Below are 17,878 nucleotides of genomic sequence, written 5' to 3'. Positions count from 1 at the left end.
TGTTTCAGGACAAACTGGATCACTCAGAGTTCCAGCGCTGTAGGAGCTGTATCTACTACGCTTTGTTTCAGGACAAACTGGATCGCTCAGAGTTCCAGCGCTGTAGGAGCTGTATCTACTACGCTTTGTTTCAGGACAAACTGGATCTCTCAGAGTTCCAGCGCTGTAGGAGCTGTATCTACTACGCTTTGTTTCAGGACAAACTGGATCACTCAGAGTTCCAGAGCTGTAGGAGCTGTATCTACTACGCTTTGTTTCAGGACAAACTGGATCACTCAGAGTTCCAGAGCTATAGGAGCTGTATCTACTACGCTTTGTTTCAGGACAAACTGGATCGCTCAGAGTTCCAATGCGGCAATAGATTGCTTGTCGAGGATTATAGGCTTGAGGTGGCTTCCTTGATCACACAGGTCGCCAGCCTACATAAGAAACTTGGGAAAACGCAGAGTGGAATATTGACCTTTTCTACGCCGGTGGCTGGATGGCGTTTGCCCGACTGGCCTGTGTTGCCCACAGTTCTTTTGCCAGGGGAGCCATCTCCTGCCTCTCCTCCCCCAGCTGATAGCGGAGTCGAAGGAGCACAGCAAGAGGAGCATGGCTATCAACGATGGTTGCAAATCACGAGCCGTGGAAGCCGAAGACAGTGGCCTCCCGCAAAGCAGTCTACACTCCCAACGAGAGGCCTGGACCGGATACAAACAATGAATAGTTTTGCTGCCCTCGAGCCAGAAATGGGGGTACTGGAGGAGTCACCAGTGAGTGGCCCCATAGTGCTGGTTCCGAAACTGGACGGAGCCGTCCGCTTCTGTAATGACTTCCGGGGTCTGAACAAGGTCAGTAAGTTTGATGCCTACCCCATGCCCCGGGTGGACGAACTGATCGACCGCTTGGGGATGGCGAGATGCGTCAACACCTTGGACCTGACAAAGGGGTACTGGCAGGTGCCACTGGCAGCGGCCTCCCCGGAGAAGACTGCCTTCTCCATCCTGGGGGGGGATATACCTCTAAAGGGACATTTCAGCGACTCATGGACCGAGTCCTGCAGCCGCACAGTGAGTACGCAGCGGCTTATCTGGATGACATAATTGTGCACAGTGACAATTGGGAGTCACATCTGTGTAAGTTACAGGCCGTGGTTGAACTCCCACAAGTGCAAGCTGGGCTATGCCGAAGTGGAGTACCTGGGATATCAGATCGGGAAGGGAAATGTGAAACCCCAAGAATAAAAATATCGCTGCCATTAGGGGATGGCCGGTCCCCCGAACCAAGAGGCAGGTAAAGTCATTCCTGGGGTTAGCCGGCTACTACCGTAGATTTGTACCTAACTTTGCCACAATAGCTTCTCTCCTCAGATTTAACAAAGGCACGACTACCCCAGATGGTGCGATGGATGGAGGACACAGAGGCAGCGTTCCAGGCCCTGAAGGATGCGCTATGTTCGCACCCGGTACTCGTCACCCCGGACTTCTCAAAAAACCTCCTGGTACAGACAGACGCGTCTGACACCGGGGTAGGGGCCGTGTTGTCCCAAGAGCAGGAAGGCGAGGAGCACCCCATCATTTATGTCAGCAGGAAGCTCCTCCCAAGGGAGAAGAAATACTCAATTGTCGAGAAGGCCCTCGACACCCTCAAGTACCCCCTCAAGTATTACCTCCTCGGGAGGAAGTTCACCTTGAGGAGTTCACCCTCGTGTGGATGGCATGAGGTAAGGACACGAATGACCGTGTCACCCGCTGGTTCCTGTCCTTACAGCGATTCTCTGTCGGGTCGGGACAGGTCGGGGGCCCAGCACGGCAATGCGAACGCCCTATCCAGAAGGGATGCAAACCTAGACCTGAGCATGCCTCCCTCCCAGTCAGGGCTAGGGAGGGGGGTGTCCCAGGAGGTCTACCCCCACGGATCGTAATAGAGGGGAGGTACGTGAGGCGACGTTGGCTCCCTCTGCTGGGAATACGGGAGCTGGGCACCCCGACAAGTGGAGATAATTAGAGGAAAGTGCCAACCAGCCGTGGAGGCTAAATAAAAGGAGCACGATGGCACACCGCTGGAGAGAAGGGAGAGAGACTGACACCAGTGAAGAGAGAAGGAAGACCGAACAAAACCTAAGTTGTTTCTTTGATATATTTAATTTCTGTCTTAGTAAAGTTTTTTTTTTTTTTTACTAAAACCTCCCTGTTTCTGTGTCAATATCTGCACACTCAACCCAACACCCCACGGTTTACCACTGCATTGAGACAATGAGGTATCAATGACCCAAGTCCAGCTCAGTTAATCCCTACCATGGTGTCGCTGAGTCATCACAATGTTTTAGCAAATGTACATTACACCAGGGGCATTGGTAGACACAATGTAAGTAACCTAATTTATGTCCCTCTAACTGCCATGAATGCCTCAGCTGATCCAACAGCTTGCTTGATTCCAGGCTGTATCACAATCAGCCTTGATTGGGTGTCCCATAAGGTGGCGCACAATTGGCCAAGCGTCGTTGGGGTTTGGCAGGGGTAGGCCGTCAATGTAAATAAGAATTTGTTCTTAACTGACTTGCCTAGTTAAAAGTTAAGACTTTTGGACCTAGACTTGGCTCTCCGGTAGCAGAGAGAACATATTTATTACATAAATAGGCCCATTGAATTTTGTCTAGCTTGCCGCTCCAAATATAATTTTAACTGTTCGCTAAGTGTAGGCAAGACCATAAGCAAATAGGTAAACTGGGATATGACTAAAGAGTTAATCATGGTGATTTTTCCACAAATTTACAGGTATTTTCCTTTCCATGGTAGCAAGATCGTATCTATTTTGTTAATTTTATATTAAAATGTATTTTAAGGAGACATATTTCACCAGATGTGTAACTGAAGTATCTGGTTGACGGTTCCACCTCCTACCAAATATGATTGTGAGCGGAAGCCAAGTGGCAGAAGATGGAGTGAGATGGATTTTGGCCGCCATTCTGCAAATGTTCTCATCGATGACACATTTGATCTCAATACAGTTTTCTGTTTCCAAAACTAGAATCTGTTACGAACAGAGTGGACAACGTTTTTTTTAAAACTTTACCATTTGCCAAAGTTTCCAAAAGTTGCGTTGTTTAGGAGTTTCAGGAGTGCAATGGCGAATAGAGTAGGCGTTCCCTAATGGAAAATGCACAACCTAGTCTCAGAGCATTTCGTATTATTCTATACGTAAATCCATTTAGAACATTAGATTACTTTTGTGTGGTTACATAAAACAGATCGGGGTGGACGTATAACGTGGGTTGCCATAGACCGCGAAAATCTAGCAGCCCAAAGGTTGAGAGTTTGAATCTCATCACATACAACTTTAGCATTTTATATAATTTGCAACTTTTCAACTACTTGCTAATTTTTAGCTAAACAAATATTAAAGCAACATGCAACAATATGAAATATTTTACTGAGTTACAGTTCACACTTCTCCAGCGTGCCAGTGGCCATCGAAGGTGAGCATTTGTCCACTGAAGTTGGTTAAGATGCCAAACTGCTGTCCGGTGAAGACCCTGGTGAGAACAACGAATACAAGTAGGCAGATGGTTTTCCTGAGATGGTTTCTGACAGTTTGTGCCGAAATTATTCAGTAGTGCAAACACACAGTTTCATCAGTTGTTCGGGTGGCTGGTCTCAGACAACCCTGCATGTGAAGAAGCCTGATGTGGAGGTTCTGGGTTACCGTGGTTACATGTGGTGTGCGGTTGTGAGGCCGGTTGACGGACTGCCAAATTCTCTAAAACAACGTTGGAGGATACATAGCATAGAGAAATAAACATTGGATTCTCTGGCAACAGCTCTGGTGGACATTCCTGCAGTCAGCATGCCAATTGCACGCTCCCTCAAAACATGAAATATCTGTGTCATTGTGTTGTATGACATAACTGCACATTTTAGAGTGGCCTTTTATTGTCCCCAGCACAAGGTGTAATGATCATGTTTAATCAACTTCTTGATATGCCACACCTGTCAGGTGGATTGTTTTGGAAAAGGAGAAATGCTCACAAACAGGGATATAAGCAAATTTGTGCACACAATTTCAGGTAAATAATATTTTTGTGCATATGGAACATTTCTGGGCTCTTTTATTTCATCTTATGAAAACTGGGGCCAACACTTTACATGTTGAGTTTATATTTTTGTTCAGTATACTTTGCAACTACTTAGCATGTTAGCTAACCATTCCCCTAACCGTAACCCTTTTTGCTAACCCTTCACCTAATCCTACCCTTTAATCCAACTCCTAAATTTAACCCTAACCCTTAGACTAGCTAACGCTAGTGAGCTAGCTAATGTTAGCCACCTAGCAAAAAAATCATAACATATTGTACTTTTTTGCAAATTCGTAACACAGTCGTGAAGAGGACACAACAAAACCTATTCCCCCTCAGGAGACTGAAAAGATTTGGGTCCTCAGATCCTAAAAAGGTTCTACAGCTGCACCATTGAGAGCATGGTTGCATCACTGACTGGTTGCATCACTGCCTGGAATGGCAACTGCTCGGCCTCCGACCGCAATGTACTACAAAGGGTAGTGCATATGGCCCAGTACATCACTGCGGCCAAACTTCCTGCCATCCAGGACCTCTATACCAGGTGGTGTCAGAGGAAGGCACTAAAAATGATCAAAGACTCCAGCCACCCTAGTCATAGACTGTTCTCTCTGCTACCGCACGGCAAGCTGTACTGGATCGCCAACTCTAGAAGCTTAAAAACAGCTTCTACCCCCAAGCCATAAGACTACTCTACATCTAATCACATGCACACCGTTGCTACTCTGTTATTATCTATGCATAAGTCACTTTAATAACTTTACCTACTGTACATGTATATATTACTTCTACTAACCCCGGTAGCCCCTGTATATAGCCTCACTATTGTTAATTTACTGCTGCTCTTTAATTATTTGTTACCTTATTTCTTATCTTTCCTTTAGGTATTTTTCTTAAAACTACATTGTTGGTAAGTAAGCAAGGTTGTTGTATTCGCAGCATATGACAAATACAATTTGATTTGATTTAATACAAATTGTAAATTATAACATATCACCCGAAATGGGTGATGGACAGCCATAAATGAATATCTACTGTACCATAGGAATCATAACATGTCAAGAAATGTACGTATAGAATAACACGAAATGCTCTGAGAACAGGTTGCAACACATGCTAGAACGCGTCAATAGGCTCTCGCTGGCTCGTGCTTTGGCTCTGCCCATCTCTTTCCTTGTTCTGACCACTATGATTCACTTGCTAAACTTGGAAACGACAGGATTTGGTCTATCTTGGGTTAGTTATTAACATCTTTGACCCTACTGCCTGACAGAAAAAAACGCTCTGATTGGCTCTTCGTCTTGACAGTCACAACGGAACTGTCCAATCAGCTGTCTTCACACAGAGGCCGTGATGAATCGTAAAATGTATGCGATAGCTAGCTAACGTTAGCTTTTGACGAAATTGTATGACCGAAACAGCTTTCTTTTTTTTAAGCCTAATTGCTGTCATTGTAAAGTCAAAATAACGGGAGATCACTTGGAGAAAAGGTAATAAAATGCTAATACTGACTAACGTTAGCTACTGTAGGCCAGAGAGTAATGTGTTTCTGGTTGTCCTGGGCGTGTTTTCAGAGGTTATGCGTGGACAACAATCAATGCTACAGCAAGGTGAAGGAACCAGCTAACATTATGAATTCTTACAGTTCTGATTAGAAACATGGCCATTCACCATCACCCATTAATTCAATTTGCATGAAAACGAGTGTGAAAAAAAGGCAATGACAAACTAGCTAGCTACATTGGTTAGCTAGCCCGCTAACCAGATTGATAGCTAGCGGTTTTGGATATTGATGTTGCTGGCGACTGGTTGTTCAGAATAAAACTAGGGTAATTCTCAGTAGAAAAAAAGCTCCATATTTGCATTGTTTTGGTCCGTTGGGCATTTTGTTGTAACTGTGGCCTCCATAATGAGCCTTATTTGCTAACCTGCACTATGTACTGGCCCATTTCAGAACAGCCTGCTAATGTAACGTTAACAGTACCATATCATTACACTGTTTAAACATGTGTCATAATATGTCACTACATGTAATGGACTGCCACGTTTTTATGTTTCAGCCAAGTGTCCGAATAAATAACTAGCACTTTTTAAAAACCTGTTTTAACATAGTTCTGTTAGTAGGCTTACAGACAAAAATAATAATGGTGTTGCTTTTCATGTGACCTGTCAAATTGATTTGTTTTTCACAAATCACAATATGATGCTCATACTGATTGCAGTATTTGAACAAATTGATACATCATTTGTTATTGGCAGTGTCTTTTCAATTGGTTGGTTTGGTCATGCACAAATAAAGGCATTAGAGACTGATGTCACCGAAACAGATGTCATTGAAATGAATATGTTCGGTACTGTACAGCTAAATCTAACTTGATCCTATTATGCACACAGTGTAAAGAGGTTGATTTGATGTGCACGGCACTGGGAGAGGAGGCACCATGAGTAGGGAGTTGGATGCGCTGACTGTGGTGAACCAGCTACGAGATCTTGCAGCTGACCCTCTCAACAGACGAGCCATAGTACAGGACAACGGCTGCTTACCGGGGCTCATCCTCTTTCTGGACCACCCCAACCCTCAGGTCGTCTACTCAGCATTATTGGTAAGGCTCATCCACCACCATTTGGTCATTTTGTTGGTTATGCAAGGTCAAGAGTTTTCCTTGCTCCAGGCCCTGTAATGCACAGTGGTTGAATAATGGCCCAGTTGTCATAATTGAGACAAGATACCTTAATAGAAAATTACTCAAGTAAAAGTGAAAGTCGCCCAGTAAAATATTACTTGAGTAAAATGATTTAAGTATTAAAGGTAAAAGTGTAAATAATTTCACATTCTTATATTAAGCAAACCAGATGGCACATTTTTTATTTATTTTTTTATTTACGGATAGCCAGGGGCACACTCCAACACTCAGACATAATTTAAAAACAAAGCAATTTGTGTTTAGTCAGTCCTCCAGATCAGATGCAGTCTGGATGACCAGGGATTTTCTCTTTAAGTGTGTAAATTAAACAAATTTCATGGCCTGCTAAGCATTCAACATGTATCGACTACTTTTGGGTGTCAGGGAAAATGTATGGAGTAGAAAGTACATTATTTTCTTTAGGAATGTAGTGGAGTAAAAGATGTCAAAAATGTCAATATAAATAGTAAAGTACAGATACCCCAAAACACGACTTAAGTAAAAATACTGGAAAGTACTACTTAAGTATTTTACACCACTGTTTATGCAGAAATGTGACCTGATCCATTGATCAAAATGAGTTGGAACAGGGAAGAAAGGTCTAGGCTAGTCTTGAGTGTACCAGTAGTGTGCACATATTCTCCTACTGCTCATGATAACAAGTGTCAGTCTGAGGAGTTTATTTACACAAGTTATGTAGCTGTCCTCTGGAGGGGTTCTAAAAGTGAGGTGGTTTGTGTGTTCTTGTCATGTGGCCCCCCCTTGTTGTCCAGTTGTGTCAGGACAGGTTAGAGTGATGGTGTGTTCTCAGGCACATCTCCAAGAATCCACACACACATCTGAGTGGTTTATATAATAGTTCTTATTTAGTGGTGACCTGGACACTGTACTTGTTGCGTGCTTTCATTGGTTATGCAACACACACATACTTGCAGCAAGAGCAAGTACTGTGTAAGTGGCTGGTTGGCTGCTAAGCCGTGTGTATGCGTCTTTGCTTGTCTGATTTTTATCACACACTCCAGTGTTTCCCCTATTTTCTACCCCCCCAACCTTGCCGCTACTACCAATGCAACTCCCCCTTCCACAGCAGCAGCAGCCTCAACCCTTGCCGCCACTACTGAAAAAAATCCTAGGGGAAACACTGTTCCCTGACAGACATAAAACCAAAGATGGTGATAGGTCAGTTTGAGGTAATGGTTTTCCCTTGTCCTTCCAGGCAGTGCGCTACCTGGCAGAATGTCGGACCAACAGAGAGAAGATGAAGGGAGAGCTGGGCATGATGCTGAGTCTGCAGAATGTCATGCAGAAGTAAGTCACCACCACTGCACTGCATCAGAATGAGCAGACAGACACACACACATGGAAGCATACTGTGCACTTTTCACTTAAACCTCATCCTAGTATTTCTCTTGCTTTCAGCAGGCAATATGTGCATGTTTGCAAATGTTCTGGACAGGAAGGTTGTCTAAGGTTGACATGTAAGGATGAATTTGATTAATTCTGAATTAAAGTGGGTCTGTAAACAATTAATTTGCTGTTTCCACACATTGAGGGATTTAATGCAACCTGTCACTTGTTTTTTTTAAATATCACAATTAATCTAGTCAGTGTCCGCACTGGTTTTTGTTAAATGCTGAACAATGTTCGGGTTGCCAGGTATTTCTTAAGGACTGTTATCAGGTTGTGCAGCCAAGATCTACACTTTCGTAACTGCGTCTGTCATGTTCATGTCAATTGAATGCCATTTAGCCAGGCATAGAACAATTTAATTTACCCTTACTATATACCCTTTATTATTTAGGAAGCACTCCTGTTTTAATTTATTGACCCTTATTTTTATCAGTTGACTGAGAACATATTCTGCTTTACAGCAATAACCTGGGGAAGAGTTATAGGAGGGAGGTGAGGGTATAAATGAGCCACCTTTGGGTACCTTGCTAAACCAAAATGGCCGACACATAGTGGTCATCCAGAGACGGCTCTCTAGTCTTTAGATGTGTGTGATGCTCCAGATCGGGTTGTTGGGTGAGAGTATCTGGAGGGTGTTTGGCGTTACGACTGCTGCTTATCACTGGCACTAAGATGGAGATATGCCAGCGGTTGGCAGGTCCATACCAGGCTGTATGATCTTCTCCTAGGGCCCAACTCTCTGTGAGACTGACCTTTGGGCCTGGAGCTAACCAGCCAGTCACTTCAGCTAGTGACAGGCCCTGTCAAGAAGGGCCCTGTGGTCACACCGGCTCCCCCTGCTCCCATTCTACACACCCTGACCTTGGGTAGAGGTCGTTCATGGCTGGAGAGAGTGTGAACACAAGACTTAAGGGAGGGAGGGACAGGCTAGCGAAATTTCACTATGTTGGTGTTAACACCAGTCCAGTCCCAAGGCTCTGCTTTTACACTCTGTGTGGGGATTAATTTTATTTTAAAACTGTTTCGAGTCTTTCAATGAAAATTGGTAGTGATACCGTGTAGCTTGGGCAAGTGATACCGTGTAGCTTGGGCAAGTGATACCGTGTAGCTTGGGCAAGTGATACCGTGTAGCTTGGGCAAGTGATACCGTGTAGCTTGGGCAAGTGATACCGTGTAGCTTGTGCAAGTGATACCGTGTAGCTTGTGCAAGTGATACCGTGTAGCTTGTGCAAGTGATACCGTGTAGCTTGTGCAAGTGATACCGTGTAGCTTGTGCAAGTGATACCGTGTAGCTTGTGCAAGTGATACCGTGTAGCTTGTGCAAGTGATACCGTGTAGCTTGTGCAAGTGATACCGTGTAGCTTGTGCAAGTGATACCGTGTAGCTTGTGCAAGTGATACCGTGTAGCTTGTGCAAGTGAAACCGTGTAGCTTGTGCAAGTGAAACCGTGTAGCTTGTGCAAGTGAAACCGTGTAGCTTGTGCAAGGTTGTCTAGTCCATTCGGAAAGTATTCAGACTTTCCACATTTTGTTACGTTACAGCCTTATTCTAAAATTGATTACATTATTTTTCCCCTCATCAATCTACACACACTACCCAATAATAACAAAGCAAAAACAGGTTTTTAGAAATTGTTGCTAATTTATAAAAAACATCAGACCCTTTACTCAGTACTTTGTTGAAGCACATTTGGCAGCGATTACAGCCTCAAGTCTTCTTGGGTATGACGCTACAAGCTTGGCACACCTGTATTTGGGGAGTTTCTCCAATTCGGGGAGCATTGCTGCACAACTATTTTCAGGTCTCTCCAGAGATGTTCGATTGGGTTCAAGTCCGGTCTCTGGCTGGGCCACTCAAGGACATTCAGAGACTTGTCTCGAAGCCACTCTTGCGTTGTCTTGGCTGTGTGCTTAGGGTCATTGTCCTGTTGGAAGGTGAACCTTCGCCCCTGTCTGAGGTCCTGCCAGGTTTCCTCCTGACGTGATGCTTGGCATTCAGGCCAAAAGGTTAAATCTTTGTTTCATCAGACCAGAGAATCTTGTTTCTCATGGTCTGAGAGTCCTTTCGGTGCCTTTTAGCCCACTTGGAGTTTGCCGTCATGTGCCTTTTACTGAGGAGTGGCTTCCGTCTGGCCACTCTACTGTAAAGACCTGATTTGGTGGAGTGCTGCAGAGATGGTTGTCCTTCTGGAAGGATCTCCCATCTCCACAGAGGAGTTCTAGAGCTCTGTCAGAATGACCATCAGGTTCTTGGTCACCTCCCTGACGAAGGTCCTTCTCCCCCAATTGCTCAGTTTGGCCGGGCGGCCGGCTCTTGGAAGATCTTGGTGGTTCTAAACTTCTCCCATTTAAGAATGATCGAGGACACTGTGTTCTTGGGAGATCTTCAATGCTGCAGACATTTTTTGGTACCCTTCCCCAGATCTGTGGCTCGACACAATCCTGTCTAGGAGCTCTAAGGACAATTCCTTCGACCTCATGACTTGGTTTTTGCTCTGACATACACTGCCAACTGTAGGACCTTAAATAGACAGGTGTGTGCTTTTCCAAATCATGTCCAATCAATTGAATTTACTGCAGGTGGACTAATGAAGTTATAGAAACATCTTTAAGGATGATCAATGGAAACAGGATGCACCTGAGCTCAATTTTGAGTCTCATAGCAAAGGGTCTGAATACTTATGTAAATATGTTATTTCAGTGTTTTATTTTTAATACATTTGCCAACAATTCTAAAATTCTGTTTTTGCTTTGTCATTATGGGGTATTGTGTGTAAATTGAGGCTGTCATTTAACAAAATGTGGAAAAAGTCATGGGGTCTGAATACTTTCTGAATGCACCACATATATATATGTATATATAATAATAGTCATATACAGAAGTGTGTGTGTATTTCTGTATATGAGAGCGAGCGATATATGATCGTAAGTAAGGTTTGCTATTATTATGTTTTAGTCAAATATTATCTGTTCGGGCTTCTCGCGGTCAATTTGCAGTCTACAAATGATTTGTAATTGTGTTCCGCCCCCCCGACCATTCGTTCAAGAATAATCATCCCGCGGCTGATCTAGCTGATGATCCCTGATCTAGAGCCGAGCCATGCTGTCCGCTAGGAGGCATTGTACTTCTATTAGCCAAGCTAACGTATGCTTTAGAAATCATATTTACTGACCAATCTCGCTCTTTCAATTATGATCCATGTTCTCTGTTGAAATAAGACGACTTTTAATACTTTCATAGTATAGCCTAATTATTAGACATTTTAGAGATTGCCAGAGACCTTTGTGAATGTTTGGTTGTTTTTATGATTGTAGTGTGGTAATTTCTCCTTCAACAGGGCTGTCTATTTATACAGTAGAAAGGTTAGGTAGTGACAAGCCTGTCACAGTGGCTCTCAACCCCCCCCCCCCCCCCCCATGCAGCTGGACAGCTCTCTTAGCGGCGTGTAGTTTGTCTGGCAGAGCGACGACCTTTAGAAATATCAACCAGTCGGCTCTGAGAGAGACATGGGCAGGCCCAGACCACCGAGGACAGGACACTCAACAGTAACGGAGACCGTCGTCGTGTGGTACAAAGAGGCAGAGTAGACATGGATACTTTTTACTGTGTCTGTCCACTTCCTTTTTGACTTGGATTCATTGCTACCATCTTGCCCTTGTCTGGATTTGAGGAGAGTACTTGACATGACGAAGAAGTTAAGGTTTTTAAAATGAATGTAAAACAAATATATATAAAAAATCTCTAACAGCAAGTATGCCTTTGTTTCCTGAGAGAACTGTCCACAAAATGAATTGTTTTATACTTAACCTCTTGTTCTTTCTCCCATCTCTCAGGGGCAGTTCCCCAGGGGAGACCAAACTGCTGGCATCTGAAATCTATGAGATTCTGCAGGCAGCTGGTAATGAGGCAGAGCAGGCTGAGGCTGCCTCCTGCAGACGCAAGGCCCACTTCTTCCTGGGCTCCACCAACAAGAAGGCCAAGACTGTGGTGCTGCACATCGATGGCCTGGATGACTCGGTGAGTGGAGGGTGGTGTCTCAACCTTGTACAAACACAATGACACCTGAGGAGATCAGTTTGCCAAACCAAAAATCCAGGCTGGATTCCAAACTGTTTTTTTTTTCCTTCATGACTTCTGGCCTTAATGTGTCTCACAGGAATCAAACCTGTGTTCTTTATTGCTTTATATAACACATTTCGAGAAGTCACCACCACCAGAACCCCGAGACAGGCATATTGTTGCTCTGTTGTCACGGTGACCACATAGTGTTAACGCAGGTTGTCAGGGAGTGTAGGTCAGTGTTGTAAATGTCAGCCATTGAACAGCAGGGTGTTGGAGATCAGACCTGAATACCACACCACAGGAGAGCTGCACCTGTCCCTGATCACATTACACCAGACAGACTGTGACACACCACTCATATCGCCACACACACAGGACAATGAGCTCTTTTGAAATGTCATGTTGATTGTTATGTTGCTGCTGTAAATGTAATGTAACATGAAACCCCTTCATATGATTAGAACGTAGATGGTTACATTTGTATCCGGCGCTGCTTTCACGTCAATATTGTCTTTTCTCGTCCTCTCATTTTGTTTATTCCCCCCCGCCGTCTCTCAGACTCGTAGAAGTCTGTGTGAGGAGGCCCTGTTGAAGATCCGGGGGGTGATCAGCTTCACCTTCCAGATGGCTGTGAAGAGATGTGTGGTCAGGATCCGCTCTGACATCAAGGCTGAGGTGAGTACGACCACACAGGCGCGCTCCATCCATTAAACACGGCACTCTGGCCAGAGAAGAAGAGTTTAAAACGTCAGTTGTTTTGGTTACAAATGTATTACACAAAGACCGCCCATCTTTGTGTCCGTCAGGCACTGGGCACGGCGATCAACTCCACCAAGGTGATGAAGGCTGCACAGGTGGTGAAGGGAGAGGATGGAGGAGAGGTGAGTAGGAGGGGGAGGGATTGTACTCAAATCAAACTCTACTTTATTTAAAGTGCATTTGAAATTGCAACATTTTATACTAAAATGAACGAGATTTTAAAAACCTGAAGGTAATAAATTAATGAAAGAACATCAAACAAAAAAATGTTTCTAAAATAATAGTGAAACCATTGTTTTAAAGGCCAAGCTAAATAACTGTAAAATAATTTATTAAAGACCAGGCTGAAAAAGGTGAATTTTCAAACGTGATTCAAAAATCTCAACTGTGACCCGTTGCCCTGTTACCTGACAGGTGGGTTATATTCTCTAACTCAAAAGGTCCACTCCCAGTGGGAGTAGGCATGGTAGAGCTCTTTGTCAACCCATATTGTTGGAGATGCTTCTGTATATCTGTGCTGGGGATGGTAGTTATTTGGAGTGACTGTTAGTTATTTGGAGTGACTGTTAGCTTAGGGCGTTACACAACGCCTAGTCACATGACCAACTCCAGCAAGCCCTCAAAGCAGACACCCTGTATCTATAGGAAATCTAACCCCATGAACCCCCTACACCCATCAAATGTTATGTCACAGTCTACACCTGTTGTTTACGAAGCATAACAGTGAAATGCCTATTTAGGGGCCTTTCCCAAACATGCAGAATACAATAAAAAATACTTGAGGATGATAGGATAAAAACATTAGTAACACAAGGAACTGAAGTAGTTAAATTAGACGAGACCACTGCTCCCCTCCCCCTGGTCACTGTGATGGTAGGCTGGGGGGAGCTTTCTCAACAGGAGCCACAGCTCCTCGCTGACCTGCTGCTGTTCCCCTGCTGTCCAGCAGGGGGAAGAGCTGGTTCACTTATGTTTCAGACTTGGCACTAGAGGTTGAGAATAGTTTGCGGTTGCCTGAATTTGGTTTTGTTGTCTTCACTATATTTTTTTATATCAAACCAGTTTGCCACTAGATAGGGATTCTGAACTATTCCCTGTTGTCTTTCTCTCCCCCAGCTGATGCTTCCATTCCAGGAGGGTGCAGAGGAGGCGGTGGTGGAGTACAACGAGGACATCCCAGACTACCTCCCTGAGGAGGAAAGCCCGTCTCAGGAGCAGGACAAGGCCGTGACGCGTGTTGGCTCCATCACAGATGGCGTGGGCTGGCTCAGCACAGCCGCCAACTTCCTGTCCCGCTCTTTCTACTGGTGACCACTTCCTGTGTCAGTCACAATCCCAAGCCCACTAACCACCACCCGACGGTCACCTTAGCCCCGCCTATTTCATCCAGCCCTTCTACACTGCTCTCTAGTCCCTCTCAACAGCCACACAGAGTACCACTCTGCTCAGTGTAAAAGGAGCGCTGGACTGCCAAGTGCAACCTGCAATAACCTTTACTTGTTTATAAAACAAAATTAGCTAAGAAAATGCTAGCTACTGTACTGCAGGCTGAACTCGCTGCACACTAAATACACTCAAGTCAATCTCTACTCGTTATGGGTCTCATAAGCCATAGACAGAGGACTTCAGAATCAGCTTGCATCTCTTTTTCTTTAGGGAAGTAGTTTTCTCTGACGCCCGATGGGTCCATCATCTCTTTGAAACCAAATTGCATTGTGGGAATGCATTGTGCTGCATCGTCTTCTGAGTTTGAGCGATTGCATTGAATGATGCTGCGCTTGTGGAAATTGGAGTGTTTTTGTGCTTATCTGTTGCTTCTTCTCCTCATCTTTGTTTTGATAAATTTTTTTCACCCTTTTTTTTTGCCAATTTGATAATCCCTAATTCACTTTTCGTTCCCCTGCGGTGGGGGGCTTTTGTTTGTGCCAATCTCGCTGCCTTGTTTTCATCATGTTTACGTCTCTATCCTTCGTTAGGTGCCTTTTGGACTCTTCACTCATGTACTGCTATTTATTTGTCCAGTTTAACTTCACTCGAAACCTCTGAAGCCTTGTGAATAATGCAAACTGGCTTCTCTGCGTTGGGAGCTATTTCCCCTAACAGCTCATGTCTCTCACAGAGAGATGTCATATTATTAGCGAGACAGAGAGACCCCGGTGAAGGACGGCGGATGACAGGACATTAGCTGCTCCATAGAGGACGGATGCAGAAAGAAAAGGAAAATGATGCTTACTGTTATACTGTAGAAAGTTGACTTTAGTACACATTACTTCTCGTTAAATCCTCCTAGGACTTGGGAGTCTCTTGGTTGTACAGTGTGATGTTGTGATGCGTTGACTCGCATCAAATTAACTTCTTTAGCCTTTTCCCCTTCATCAGTGTTTTCATGTCAGATTATCATATGGTCATCTGTAGTCTGAAAGGTCTGATTTAGAGTAGACAACCGGTACTAAATCGGTGTGATGGAGACCTCAGGGCTTGATAGCCACCTGCTAAATGTGTGTCCCTCACCCTGAAGCCCATCATCATGTTCACTATAGTGGCCCACCCACTACATATGTTTGTTTTTTACCCCCTTTAGCCAGCAGTGTCCTTAAAATGACATGCACATACGGACACACCATTGCTGCTGTCAGAAGAACACTAGAGGTGTAAGCAGCATCACTGGTCTGGATATGTACATTTCAAATCACATTTTGGTCACATTAACACATGTTGAGCAGATGTTATTGCGGGTGTAGTGAAATGCTTGTGTTCCTAGCTCCAACACTGCAGTAGTATCTAACAATTCACAACAATACACACATCTAAAAGTAAAAGAATGGAATTAAGAAATATGTAAATATTCGGACAAGCAATGTTGGACTGGCATTGACTAAAACACAGTAAGAGTAGAATACAGTATATATGAAATTAGTTAAACAGTATTTAAACATTTATTAAAGTGACTAGTGTTCCATTATTAAAGTGACCAGTTAGTCAATGTATATAGGGCAGCAGCCTCTAAGGTGCAGGGTTGAGTAACCGGGTGGTAGCCGGCTAGTGATGGCTATTTAACAGTCTGATGGCCTTGAGATAGAAGCTGTTTTTCAGTCTCTCGGTCCCAGCTTTGATGCACCTGTACAGACCTCACCTTCTGGATGATAGCAGGGTGAACAGGCAGTGGCTCGGGTGGTTGTTGTCCTTGATGATCTTCTTGGCCTTCCTGTGACATCGGGTGCTGTAGTTGTCTTGGAGTGCAGGCAGTGTTCCCCCATTCATGCGTTGGGCAGACTGCACCACCCTCTGGTAAATGGTGCCTGGTTTCCTAGCAATATTAATCATAATGTTAATCTCGGTCCTTTATTTCAGGAAGAAATCATGTTTTTTTTTCAACAGTTGTTCTTTGTCTCCATTTTACTTTGTTGTTGAAAGATGCAACACATTTAAAATGTAAATATAGGCCTTTTTGAAGAGGTTTTGACTGAAACATTGAAGTTCGATATTAGGTTTGTGCATAGATTCCTCTTTGAATTGGCTTTTTCTTCCTTTTGAGGAACCCTTTCACACCTGTAATCCTTTTCCAGGTGAATTATGGTCTCGTTGTGTAAAGGAAGTGCTGACCAGACAATAGTTATGCTTCTGGAGGCCAAACTCACAGCTCACACAGCTAGTAGGATGGATTGATTTACTGCAGTGGAAACAGATCTACTTTGAAAAGTCTACACCTCACACACATGGTTATGAGCTTAAAAAAAGGAGACACATTTCAACTATATCTGACATGGTTCAGGTATTACATTTTGAGTTTGCATCCTAATATTACACTTTTATATACGTCACAGAAGACTGAAATGTAATGAAATGATGTTTATTAATTATGAAAAATATTAATAACATTCCACCCATAAGGCCACTGGGTGGCGATTTGGTTGTTTTACTGCAAGAAAGGCCTACAATAACCTCAGAATTGATCTAATGACGTATATCCACTACAGTGAGTTTATTCTCTATCTGCATCCCTCAGAAGCAGTGCTTACGAATAACAAGTCGTAGGATGAAGTCATCACTTCTATGTAATCCTTTGTCTTCCTTTATTTGTTCAACATGAACAGCATCAGTCATTACTTAAGTTGCAACATGTAAAGTACATTTTATTTTAAGTTGTACTAGTACTGTATATCAAATACTTGGAAAAGTTTTTTTTTGTCTCGGTTTAAATCTCTTATGTCAAATCCAATGTTAATTTGTGCCGAATACAACAGGTGTAGACTTTACCGTGAAATGCTTACCCCTTAACCAACAATGCAGAGTTAAATAAGGAAATAAACACATTAAATACACCCTATCGTTTAATAGTCACTCTATCAGGATGGCTGACAGAATCATGTAGCAAGTCCTCAGAATAGCAGACACTTCTCATGTACAGTGTGTATCTGCTGTCTAATGCATTTCAGATCTGAAAACGGTTGATTCCCAATTTACGATTAAGGCAAATAATATTAAATAACTTTAAAATGTAAATGGTTTGCGTCTGTGTTCGCTGTGTGTGGGGGACGACTTGAGTTATCCAGAAAAGGGCCACATGTTGTGGCATGTTGCGTGTGTGCATTGAGTTGAATCCCATTGTCATAGGATTTCTGAAACCTGACAATCCCCATAGGAAGAGCAAGACTTTGTCCTAGGCACGCAGTCATCTACCATGGTCATAGTACAGCAGCTATAAACCTGCTTGTGTTGCCAGATCAAAATGCTGAGGGCAGCAGCTGTACTCGTAGAGCGGGAAAGAACAAGATATGATTAAATCTGTTTTCCTTGCGGGTGCAGAAGTGAACTGCCCCAGGTCAATCCCCTGCCAGGTCAATCCCCTGCCTGGCCTGGTCCTGCCTGGCCTGGCCCCCCCCTGTTGGTTTTCATACAGATCAAC

At 43.8% G+C, this 17,878-nt stretch overlaps 1 protein-coding gene across 2 annotated transcripts; it reads left to right on the top strand.

Moving 5' to 3' along the window:
- Positions 1-5,378: 5,378 nt before the first annotated feature.
- LOC123991323 (armadillo repeat-containing protein 1-like) lies at positions 5,379-17,294 on the top strand. Of its 2 annotated transcripts, none has more exons than XM_046292805.1 (7): positions 5,379-5,547; positions 6,452-6,660; positions 7,958-8,049; positions 11,985-12,168; positions 12,772-12,888; positions 13,020-13,094; positions 14,089-17,294. In XM_046292805.1, exons 2-7 carry the CDS (start codon positions 6,499-6,501, stop codon positions 14,281-14,283), a joined length of 825 nt encoding a protein of 274 aa, XP_046148761.1. In that variant the 5' UTR covers positions 5,379-5,547; positions 6,452-6,498; the 3' UTR covers positions 14,284-17,294. The 2 variants fall into 2 exon arrangements, with proteins under 2 accessions (XP_046148761.1, XP_046148762.1); XM_046292806.1 differs by lacking the exon at positions 5,379-5,547 and adding an exon at positions 5,647-5,667.
- Positions 17,295-17,878: the final 584 nt, after the last annotated feature.

The sequence above is a fragment of the Oncorhynchus gorbuscha genome, linkage group LG12 (assembly GCF_021184085.1).
Source record: "Oncorhynchus gorbuscha isolate QuinsamMale2020 ecotype Even-year linkage group LG12, OgorEven_v1.0, whole genome shotgun sequence".
Taxonomy (NCBI): domain Eukaryota; kingdom Metazoa; phylum Chordata; class Actinopteri; order Salmoniformes; family Salmonidae; genus Oncorhynchus; species Oncorhynchus gorbuscha.
This window is presented reverse-complemented; position numbering and strand designations above follow the sequence as displayed.

Coding starts and splice junctions, on each gene's coding strand:
- LOC123991323 (XM_046292805.1), top strand. CDS start 6,499: ATGAGTAGGGAGTTGGATGCGCTGACTGTGGTGAACCAGCTACGAGAT. Junction 6,661..7,957: donor TCGTCTACTCAGCATTATTG/GTAAGGCTCATC, acceptor TTGTCCTTCCAG/GCAGTGCGCTACCTGGCAGA. Junction 12,889..13,019: donor GCTCTGACATCAAGGCTGAG/GTGAGTACGACC, acceptor TGTGTCCGTCAG/GCACTGGGCACGGCGATCAA.